Source organism: Carassius carassius, chromosome 5, assembly GCF_963082965.1.
Source record: "Carassius carassius chromosome 5, fCarCar2.1, whole genome shotgun sequence".
Taxonomy (NCBI): domain Eukaryota; kingdom Metazoa; phylum Chordata; class Actinopteri; order Cypriniformes; family Cyprinidae; genus Carassius; species Carassius carassius.
Window position 1 is genome coordinate 26,259,361 of NC_081759.1, and position 12,063 is coordinate 26,271,423.

Here is a 12,063-nt window from a genome sequence, read left to right on the forward strand (position 1 = left end):
GTCATTTTGTTACTTCACTTGACAACAAAAACGACACTACTTCAGTTTTAAATGTTGATTTGCTCGTTTTTGTGGTTATGATGAAAGCAAATCACAAGACACTTCCACTCCAGGCCGCCAGGAGAAGCACTGCCCCGTCAACTTCACGGATGTCACGTCAGAATACTGTTCTCTTCCGGTCTGAACATGTGGAATGGTTGGTTGAACAAATCACGCATTACAAAAACAAAATAGAAATATTTTGAAAATTAGGAAGCAACGTGTTTGCCACCATGGGAAAATTAAACGTCGTTATCTTGAGGTATCTTTCCAGGGAAGATTTTCGAGTCCTCACAGCGGTATGTATCAGTTTAAAGAGGTCATATCGGTTTACAACGACTTTTCTTTCAGCCTTTTTTTAACAACAAATATTATATGGGGAGCTACAGGCGTATTTGTCTGAATCAAAATAAAGATTCAACCTTTAACGTTAGCTAATTCATATTGAGCTGTCTTTTGAGTGTGTATCATTGTATCATGGCATTTAAATGTAACGTTAGTAAACGTTCTGTTTATGAATCTTGATCCATTAGATGTCAGTTCAATTTATAAGGTCCAGTTATGATTCAGTAGTCGTGTTTTGTTTTTATAGGTGGAAATGGGCATGAAGAACCACGAGATCGTCCCAGTAAGTCTGATTGCGTCTATTGCCAGTCTCAAACATGGAGGATGTAACAAGGTTTTGCGGGAGCTGGTCAAACACAAACTACTGGCCTATGAACGCAGCAAAAGTAAACGCGTCTGTCTTCATTTTCATTCTCTAATGTTTTTTGTGAATGAGTGCAGCCTTTGACCGTTTTTTCTTTCTGTAGCGGTGCAGGGGTATCGGCTGAATTACGGTGGCTATGATTACCTGGCACTGAAGACTCTTTCATCCAGGGATGTTATCATGTCAGTTGGAAACCAGATGGGAGTCGGCAAAGAGTCAGGTCTGGGTCATTCTTGATTGGAATTTATTTGTTCTCATTAAGAAGTCTGACACATGTTGAATAACCCCCTCCCCCCAACCTCTCAAAAATTATTTGTCACATATTATTAACTTTTCAAGAAATATAAACCTTTTTTCATATTTCAGATATTTACATTGTTGCAAATGCTGAGGGGGAGCAGTTTGCTATGAAACTTCACAGACTGGGACGGACATCCTTCAGGAACTTGAAGAACAAGAGGGATTACCATAAGCACAGAAACAAGATGTCATGGCTGTACCTGTCCCGGCTCTCTGCTATGAAAGAGTTTGCATACATGAAGGTGATAGCCAAATATTCCAAGAGGATTTTTTTCTGTACTCTGTGAACAGACACACATTTGTGTTGTTTTTGGGACAAGCAAGTGTCAAAGTGCAGATTTTCAAGTATTCAAATTATTACATTTATTGTTAAATACATGCGTCTAAAAATGGAAAAATATTTTTTTGTTACAATCAATTATATTTATTCAGCACAGTGGATTTTAATCTTTTGGACTCTGAGGCCTCCCTTTGCCCCCTTTCTATGTACATCTGGTACGTCTGCTGTAATACAAATAGATAAACTCATAAATATAACGTAATTATATATATTTGTTTGCATAATGTTTTCTGTGTATATTTATGTATATATAAATACACAGTAATATTTTGAAAATATTGACATGTATTTACATGTCTGTATTTATATTCATATAATTTATATTATAAATAAATATATTTAATATAAACATAACATATAACATATACATGCATGCATTTATATAAACATAATACATATCCACAACACGCATGCATATATTGTGTAAACAAAAACTTATTTTTGATGCGATTAATTGTTTGACAGCACGAATAAAAATACATTTATATATATATTTTGCTTGGGCCCCCGACCCATGTTTAAAAACCGCGGATATAACAGATGCTTTTATTTAAAGTTCCACAACTCCGTTTTTTCCATGAAGATAGTCTTAGATGCTGACATGGCAATAACAATAAATAAAAACTACTGCTATTTAAAGTCCCCTATTGTATAATTGACCCATAACTAATAACCACAAAGCCCTGATTCTAAGTATTCTGAGGTATGGAGTCTATTTGTGTGCCATGCCCAACAACTATATCATTCCCTGTTAACCCTTGCAACATATATACTACATTATGCTAGATACAAATCTTCTCTGAAATAATTTTGAACATAAATTATTGTATATTGATAATATATTATAAAGTAAAATTCTATCTGAGAAACCGCTAGTTCTTGGTTAATGTTTATATGGATTTATTATAAGAATCCTTGTTTTTCTACAGGCATTATATGATCAAGGGTTTCCTGTTCCAAAGCCAGTAGACTACAACAGACATGCAGTGGTTATGGAGCTCATTAATGGTTACCCACTGTGAGTTACCTGCACTTTGCTTAAGATGAACAGACTTTAACACACTGCTTTATTTTCTTGCATTAAATATTTACTTGTATAGAAAGTTCATTGACAGCTGACAAACTGTGAAGTGATGTGTTGGATTAATCTGTCTTGTACATCTCTTTAATAGAAAGGACATACCACTTTGGTACCAAGTTTTTAGTTGATTTTTTTTTTTTTGTTTGTTTGTTTTACACATGGCTAGTAGTTAAATTGCTGTAATTTTCATGTAGGTGTCAGGTTCGAGAAATTCAAGACCCTGCTGCATTGTACAGTGAAATCATGGAGCTAATAGTCAAACTTGCCAATCATGGGCTGATCCATGGTGACTTCAATGAATTTAACCTCATGCTTGATGACAACGACAACGTCACAATGATTGACTTCCCACAGATGGTCTCCACCTCGCATACAAATGGAGAATGGTGACTATCTCATGTAAAACTGATAACGGTAATTATTCAATAACAAGCCTTGGCACTAAAATTAAGTTTTTAACTGTTCTGCGAAAGGTACTTTGATCGAGATGTCAAGTGTATTCGAGATTTCTTCTTAAAAAGATACAACTATGAAAGTGAACTCTATCCAACATTCAAAGACATCAGGTATTTTTTCTAATAGCTTTCTTTGTTATAGTCAGACTTTAGACAGTCTAGACTTTAGAGACTTAACTAAGTGACACATTCCTCTGTACAGAAGAGCCTGCTCGCTCGATGTGGAGATCTCAGCTAGTGGATACACCAAGGAGCTACAGCAGGATGATGATTTGCTCCACCCTGAAGGTCCAGAGGGTGAAGGACTCAGTGGAGATGATGATGATGATGACAGCTCAGAGTCTGCTGACGAAACACAACAAGCCACCTTAGAGGACGTTATTAGCATAGAGGAGTATAAACAAGCAATGCTTGAGCTGGAAGGGCTAAATATTAGTAAGGATACTCCGACAGAAGGGAACGCCACAGAGGAACACAAGGGAGCTCAATGTGAAGAGCAGATCCCCTCAGAGGATATTCACAAAGAAACTGCTTCTGATATTTCCAAAGACTTGGAGGGGGAAGAAGAGAATGAGGTAGAGGATGAGTGCCCTGATTTGGTTGACCTGTCTGCATCCAACAAAGAGTTCAGGCCTTTCAGGTAAGGAATCCTTTGTATGTCATCTGGTATAATGTGACTCATGTCTGTTATCATAACTTGCTTGCACATACCCAACCTTTTCATAATGCTACAAAGCTACTGTTCATAAATCCTATAAGGAATAGTCCACCCAAAAATGAAAATTATTCTCATTTACTCAATCCAATGAGGTTTCGTCTTAGGCCTTTAACGATAACTGTTTTTAGATTTTTGCCCCAGAAATAGTTGTGATGAGCGATTTTATTGTCATTTTAAAGGGTTGGTTCACCCCAAGGGTTGGTTCATTTTCTTGATGACAACAACATTTTAATTAATAACTTGCCCTTATGTCATTCCAAACCTGTAAGAACTTCGTTCATCTTCGCAACACAAATTAAGATATTTTATATGACAGAATGCTGTCAGATTTCCTTCCGTGTACTGCCTTTTGTAACTACCACTTTGATGCTTCAAAAACTTCATAAAGAGATTGGAAAACTAATCCATATGATTAAGAGGTTTGTTCTTGTGCGTTATTAAAGGGATAGTTCACCCAAAAATGAAAATTATGTAATTAATAACTCGCCCTCATGTCATTCCAAACCAGTAAGACCTCCATTTATCTTCGGAACACAGTTTAAGATATTTTAGATTTAGTCCGAGAGCTCTCAGCCCCTCCATTGAAACTGTGAACGGTATACTTTCCATGTCCAGAAAGGTAAGAAAAACATCTTCAAAGTAGTCCATGTGACATCAGAGGGTCAGTTAGAATTTTTTGAAGCATTGAAAATACATTTTGGTCCAAAAATAGCAAAAACTACGAATTTATTCAGCATCGTCTTCTCTTTCGTGTCTGTTGTGAGAGAGAGTTCAAAACACAGCAGTTTGTGATATCCGGTTCGCGAACGAATCACTTGATGTAACCGGATCTAATTGAACCAGTTCACCAAATCGAACTGAATCGTTTGAAATGGTTCATGTCTCCAATAAGCATTAGTCATTAATGAAATAATTTTCATTTTTCGGTGAACTAACCCTTTAAGGTTAGGTTGAGCTTCTGGGTATGTTCGCTGATCAATGTTTACATGCGAGTAAAAGCCTAAATTAAATTAAAGCTATCGATTCTCTTCTAGGGTTGCTCCGGTCATGATCGGCCGATCGTTATGCGCATCTCGTCAGTAAAGCCGGTTCTCTAATCAGCAGTAAATTCCATCAGGTGCGTGATTTCACATAGAGCAGCTGTTACTACACAGAGCCGTTGTTAACTGAGAAGATGCGCAAATCAATTTTCATTTTCAGCGTTTATTTGCGCATCTACTCAGTTAACAACGGCTCTGTGTAGTAACATCTGCTCTATGTGAAATCAAGCACCTGATGGAATTTACTACTGATTAGAGAACCGGCTTTACTGACGAGATGCGCATTAACGATCAGCCGATCGTGATCGGAGCAGCCCTATTCTCTTCAGAAAATTTGAACTTAACTGCTCGATTCATATGGATTCATGTTCCTGGAAAAGACACGGGTGCAAGTGAAATGCAAAAAAACGTGACCTTAAGATTGATGTAAATATAATGGGCAATATATTGCGTCACAAAAAATTGAGGTAATGTACATATATTGTGTGATAAGTCAGTACATTAATTATTGCAGCAGACCCATTTGTTCTTGCACGTCAAGCAAGTACAGTTGAAGGAATAGTTCACACAAAAATGAAAATTTTGTTTATCTGCTTACCCCCAGGCCATCCAAGATGTAGGTGACTTTGTTTCTTCAGTAGAACACAAATTATGATTTTTAACTTCAGCCGGTGCAGTCTCTACGTACAATGGATGGCAATGGTAACAGAATATATGAGAGTAAAAAAAAAAAAACATGCACAGACGAATCCAAATTAAACCCTGTGGCTCTTGACGATACATTGATGTGTAAAGACACAAAATTATCAGTCTGTGCAAGAAACTGAACCGTATTTATATAATTTTTTTTTTTCTCTGATTCACGCAATGTCTGAACTGTTAGAACTCTTGTGAACGCGCTTCACAGCAGCAGGCGCCTGAGGTATCATCTTCTTCTTGCTTTATGGCAGATCACATACTTATAACTATAGTATCTAGAACCGCCTATCATTTTTTTATGCCAGGGCATAAAAGATGTAGGTGACTTTGTTTCTTAAGCAGAACCTCCACCTATCTCTCAAATGGACCATTGACACTCTTAATTGAGATTGTAGATAGTGTCAATGGACCACTTGAGAGGTAGGTGGAGGTTCTGCTTAAGAAACAAAGTCACCTACATCTTTTATGCCCTGGGGGTAAGCAGATAAACATCAATTTATCATTTTTAGGTGAACTGTACCTTTAAGCTTTGCTATGATCACTGTGTGTTTATCAATGTTTAAATGTGAATAAATAGCTAAAGTAAAGCTGTTCATCATTTAAAATGACTGCATATTCTTCGAAAGATTAAATTGCTTCATACGTGAATTATATTTCCATTGTCTTCATGCACTTTTGGAAGCTTGAAAAAAATAAGTTGTGTGGACTTACAGTGGATGGACAAAAAGCACGAGAAAATATTTAGTGTAAAATTGTTTTAATATGTTCTGATGATGAACGATATGATGGTGAGTAAATGATGACAGAATAAACAGAAAAGCATAATTTAAGTATTCTTCTTGCGGACACAACCAGTTATACTATGGCATATTTGGTTTGAGAGCTGCACTGGAAACAAAGATTGTCCAGGAATTATGATTAGAATTTTTTTTTTGTCCTTTTTGATGCATGACAGCCTATGTTTGCTGTTATCTTAATGAGGAATGTTAATTGTCATAAACAAACCTTTTTCTTATATTTAATGATGTGATGCATGTGATCCCACAGAGACCAAGTGAGCCTTGAGAATGAGCAAAGGAGGAGAACAACCAGTGAGATGAGCAATGGAAGTGTTGGCAGTTGTTCTACTATACCACCAGTGAGTACAACCCTTCAATATATGAATTATAGGTTTAAAAGTTTACACCCCATGTGTCTGTGCCGATAACCTCATGGGCAGCGATCCTGTCCCCCCTCTCTCTCCCACTTGGTTTCCTGTCCCCTTTACACTGTCCTGTCAAATTAAAAGGGGTCCTATTATGCTTTTTCACTTTTTCAATTTTAGTGAGTGTTTAGTCTGTATGTTTGGGCATTAAAAAGATCTGCAAAGTCCACTCCAAAGGGAGATCGCTTCTCAAGAACTACAACGAACAGCTCGTTTGGACTACAGCAGTGTTTTCGGGGTTTTGTGATGTCACAAAGCGGCCCATAAGAATATAATTGAAGGGGTCATATAATGCGATTTAAAAATGTTCTTTCTCTTTGGAGTGTTACAAGCTCTTGGTGCATAAAGAAGATCTCTAATGTTGCAAAGCAGTGGTGTCAAAAGTATTGGCATTCATTACTCAAGTAGAAGTATAGATACTAGGGTTTAAAAAAACTTTTGTAGAAGTTGAAGTATCAACTCAAGCTTTTTACTCAAGTAAAAGTGTAAAAGTACTGGTTTAAAAAACTACTTAAAGTATAAAAGTAAAAGTAATGTAAGGGAAAAAATGCCATTAAGAACAAAACTTGGGCCGTGCCACAGTGGCCTATTGTGCACTACCCCACCTCTTCAAAAATACATTTTTCTAAAGGCCATAATGACTATAATGTTATATTAAAATGTTCATGTTGAAAAATTTGGGATGCACTAGGCTACCTGTTTCAGCCGCATATATGCTCACTGAAAATGAACGCATTTTAGTACAATGCAAATACATTAAAGAGCTAGAGATATGATGACTAGCTGCCAATAAGTATTGTTATGGTGCAAAAAGTCAAACTTCAGAAGCATGTCATCATCAATAACCTTTAATGGAATGTAAATGTACATCCAAGCTTAGCTGCAGTAATCTGCGAGGGCAATAGACAAGAACATTGGTGCAGGCTTAGTAACAATTACCCTTGTATGGTTGTCTATTTACAATAAACATTATAGTGCTGTAAAAAATTAATGGTTAATCCAAGTGATTAATCAAAAACTAAAAATGAAAAATAACTCATAATCCTGATACCTTCTTGATTGATAGCTTCTTGTATTCGGTACATACATCTGCTATGTCCAGTGTTCGGGGGGTAACGAGTTACAAAGTTGGTAAAGCCTAGTTATCACAACATTGTCAATCGCGTCATCAATCGCAAACGATAATTTATTAAAACGTCTCGCTAACGAACTACCTACAGTAGCTTAATTTGTGGAGGAGGAAGAGAAAGCACCCATTTGGTAAATGAGCCAGTGAGAAATAATAACTTTTAAGTAGGGTCCAGTGCCTTTTCGATACTTTTAAAACGGTACCGGCGCCTAAACAGTGCCTGAACCGATACTTAAAAAAAAGAACCTCAAAAAAACTATGGATAACTTTAAAGAACATTACAAATATTTTAAATAAATCCATAGCTTTCACCTTGGATGCTCTCATTTCCCAAGTTGTGCTTCCCTTAATCTAAGGCTAATAAATGTATTTCACAATCTGGGTCATTATTTAATACAAAAGCACACATAATGTTTCTACTGTATCTCTGTCACTCACTCTGATTTTCAGTTAAGATGAGTGCTGTCTGTCACTGTCTTAAATCAGTTCTGTGAATTACTGTATGGTCATTCTTTATAAAGTAGCAACAATGTCGTTTTAAAAATACAGTACTGTGCAAAAGTCTTATGGAAAAGAAAAAATAGTATTTTCACCCCAAAAAAGGGTTTTAAGCCAGTTATTTATATCTTTTGCTTTAGTGTGTCCGTAGGAAATATCATTTTGCCATTCATTTTAATAATAATCTAGTGCTATTTTGAATGCACAAGCAGTTTGACAATGGCAAAATGAATGTTTGGAAATGTAAACTGATATTTTCTCCTCGCACACTACAGCTAACTTTTTTAGTTACTGGCGCAAAACATGATTTGGTCGCACAAATTATTTATAGTATATTAATTACTGGATAATAATGAACAATAATGAAACTGTATTGCATACAGATGTGTTTTTTATTTTACTTGCCATCTTTTAAACCACATGCCTTGTTCTATTTCTTACAGTACAAACAGTGCTGGGGTTAGAGGGGCAGTTGTAAAGTGGTCCCTGCTTAAAATTGTTTAATTTGTACTGTATGTTCATTCTATTTATTTATTTGTGCTATTTACGCAATGTTTACTTTTTTTTTAAGGTTGTTTTTGTTAATTTAAAATAGTACTGCATAGTCTTCACTGTAAAATAAAATACACAATTAAACCAAAATGTATTCAGACACCTTCAACATTTCTCACATTATCAGTTTATTTGCTGTATTTAGAAATTGGTAATAAAATATGACAAGAACTCAGGGTTAAACTGTGTCAGAACAAATTCATCATGATAATGTCGGATAACTTTGATAGAAAGATATGTAATGGAATCAACCAAAACTTCAGACAACTGTCAGTATGACAATATTAACACAACTATCAATACTTTGTTGAACAGTTACCAAGCAATGCTTAATTTGGTTCAGCCTGTTGTGTGAAAAGGTTGCATTAGCAATTAAAGAAAGAAACACAAGCAAAACATGGTCAGGTCTCTAATAAATTATTTTTTTAAATCAATTTCACTGGTAGTCTACAGTATGAAGAATTTTTGGGTATAATATTTCACAGATCAATGTATTTTGCCATACTCACTTACATAAATGAATTAGTGTCCTGCACCCACTAGTAAAACAATATAATCAATTCTATCTGATTTTTGGATTGACTTTGGATAAATTCTTGTTAAAACTACAAAGTAATTCAGTCAAGAGCAGTGAGTGATTTACTTTCATTTTCATACATTAAAGACACTGACAGCAGAGTTAGTAAATTAGGCGTGGTCACTTTAAGAGACAGTGCATCCATTATAATGATACACATCCGATTTCCTTCTCAGCTCTTTACTTTCAATTAAGACATAACCGCAGACTTTTTCGAACACACTTTCCAAGACTGGTATTTTGACATATTTTGTCTGTATTTGTTGTCGGTACAAAAGCAAGAAGACTTTGAGACGCGTCTCTGCGTGTGTCCTGAACACCAGAACACCGCGGTGCTGAATTGAGCTCTTTAGCTTTTTTTTTCTGTTTATTTAAACTGCGATTTGTTTTTGTTCGTTCAGGTGCAGGAGGACGCGAACATCCTGAAGGAGAGCTCAGTTCAGAGTTGCTGTCCGCGAGACGCGGCTCTCTCTCGTGCGCACCGAACACAGCGCGCAAGTAACCAGATGCTCAGTTCAGCTTTCCCGCATAGCGGGGCTTAAGCCAACTTGATGTGTTGAATGCTCGGAGCACGTTATAAAACGTATTCTTAAAATACACATTTCTGTTTTAATAAATGCTCATATTAAATCATAGCATAACACATAAGTAGGTACAAAAATAATCAGTAATACATTTGCGACCCCATAAAAATTTGGGTCGCAATGGCACTTCAAAAGGTCGCATATGCGACCATTTCGGTCGCAGTGTAGTTCCCTGAAAAATACTAACGTGCCTAAGACTTTTGCACAGTAGCTAGTGTATGTAAAAAGTACGTATGATTAAATTAAGTATATTTAAATAAGTGTAACTAAAGTATATGTTCGTTCATATGTGTTAAGGGCTAGATTTTCGCTGGTAGGAAACGCCTGTGGTGTGACAAGCGAAAACTTTACAGTAGACGAGAAAGCGACTGCTTCTTCGTGACCTTTTGTAAACTGTATTTATGACAAAGAACTGCACAGATACGGATATTCTCGCTCAGGGTCTGCGGGTTGAAGAGCGCGCTGAAAGATGGGGAGGAGACCGGTCTGACGCCGGTTTCATATGAAATTTAAGCGAACTGACTCTGAGGCGATCGGATACCTGTTCTATACCCAACCCTACTTTTAAGATATATATTTTTTGATAAACGAACCCAAAACTGGCTATGTCCTGGCTGGAGTGTGATGTGATTTGTGTCATGTGCAGGTGCAATGGATCGCGTACAAACCAATAGGGTGACGGAATGGTATATGTTTATACTTCTCATCCAACCACAATCAAATTCACTCCATCCGGATGGCGCGATTTATCTGGATAGTTTTTTTTTTTTTTTTTGAATGATGACAAGCCGGAATGAAAACAAGCCGAAATGAAATAGCAGTAACAAAGCTATTTTTAAAATGTAAGGAGTAGAAAGTACAGATACTTGCGTGAAAATGTAAGGAGTAGAAGTAAAAAGTCGGCTGAAAAATAATTACTCAAGTAAAGTATAGATACCCCAAATTTCTACTTAAGTACAGTAACAAAGTATTTGTACTTCGTTACTTGACACCTCTGTTGCAAAGACTAAAGTCTCAAATCCATAGAAGTAGTCTTTATAAAAGTTCAACCACGCCCTCCTAAAACGACTCGTTCTAACATGCCTTCACATGTCTACATCACGATGTGGGAAGATTTGCATAATGCCACCCAATTCGTTAAAATTAGTGCTGTCAAACAATTAATTGCAATTTAATCGCAATCAAAATGCGTTTTTGTTTACATAATATATGTATGTGTACTATGTGTATTTAGTATATATAAATACACACAAATGCATGTATGCATTTAAGAAAAATAGGTTAATGTTTATATTTTAAATATATTTACATAATATATAAATTATATGAATATAATAAAACTAATCCTTTTGGTTTGCGTATATAAATAGGAAAAAGTAAACCTAATTTGGTTTCCTGATGCAAGTTTTGAGATTTATTGTTTCATTAAAATAAAGTGTTGGTTGTCCCCCAATGCAGGATGTCATCAGGCAGAAAGTGAAGAGACAGCTCACAAAACAGCAGAAGGCTGCTCAGAGAAGACGTCTACAGAAAGGTGAAGCCAACCTGGTGACCAAGGAGAGGAGAGAAAATCAGAACAACATCAAGAGCAGTTTGGAGGGGGCTTACTTCTGGGGCTGAGGATGGCCCTGAAATCTTTTGATGATGTGACTTTAGGACTTCTAGCATTTTTCAGAGTTGCTTCTGTATCAATGGAATTAATAATAAAATATCCTTAATCCTGCGAGATGAGTTGTCTTTAGCTTTATTTATGGTTTGACCTGGTTTATTTCAAATAATAGAGAATTGTAGCTAATTACATGTTATGCATTGCATGTACAGTACTGTGCAAAAAGTCTTAAGCTATTAGTATTTTCACCAAAAACAAAATGGCTTGAAGCCAATATAGATTTCTTATCTTTAGATATCATAAAGATAAGATACATATATCTGTGAATATTGTATGCACATATACAGTGGTGGCTAAAATTATTAGAACACTAATATTTTCACCAGCTAAAAAATGGTTTCAAGTCGGTTATTTAAATCTTTAATAGTAGTGTGTCAGAAGGAAATATTTTACATTTCCAGACATTCATTTTGCCATTAATCATAATAATCCAGTGAGATTTTTGTTTGCACAAGGAGTCAGTGCTCCA

General features: G+C 36.0%; 1 protein-coding gene across 1 annotated transcript; it reads left to right on the forward strand.

Annotated features, from left to right (window-relative positions):
- Positions 1–153: 153 nt before the first annotated feature.
- On the forward strand, positions 154–11,651 carry LOC132141087 (serine/threonine-protein kinase RIO2-like). Its single transcript, XM_059550308.1, has 10 exons — positions 154–338; positions 632–770; positions 852–968; positions 1,115–1,290; positions 2,318–2,406; positions 2,664–2,855; positions 2,943–3,035; positions 3,127–3,564; positions 6,429–6,519; positions 11,384–11,651. The coding sequence occupies exons 1-10, from the start codon at positions 273–275 to the stop codon at positions 11,543–11,545; spliced, it is 1,563 nt and encodes a 520-aa protein (XP_059406291.1). The 5' UTR covers positions 154–272; the 3' UTR covers positions 11,546–11,651.
- Positions 11,652–12,063: the final 412 nt, after the last annotated feature.

Excerpts from the sequence above, each read along its gene's own strand:
- LOC132141087 (XM_059550308.1), top strand. The coding sequence starts at position 273 with ATGGGAAAATTAAACGTCGTTATCTTGAGGTATCTTTCCAGGGAAGAT. Across the intron at positions 969-1,114 it reads GGGAGTCGGCAAAGAGTCAG|ATATTTACATTGTTGCAAAT; the intron begins GTCTGGGTCATT and ends TTCATATTTCAG. Across the intron at positions 1,291-2,317 it reads AAGAGTTTGCATACATGAAG|GCATTATATGATCAAGGGTT; the intron begins GTGATAGCCAAA and ends GTTTTTCTACAG.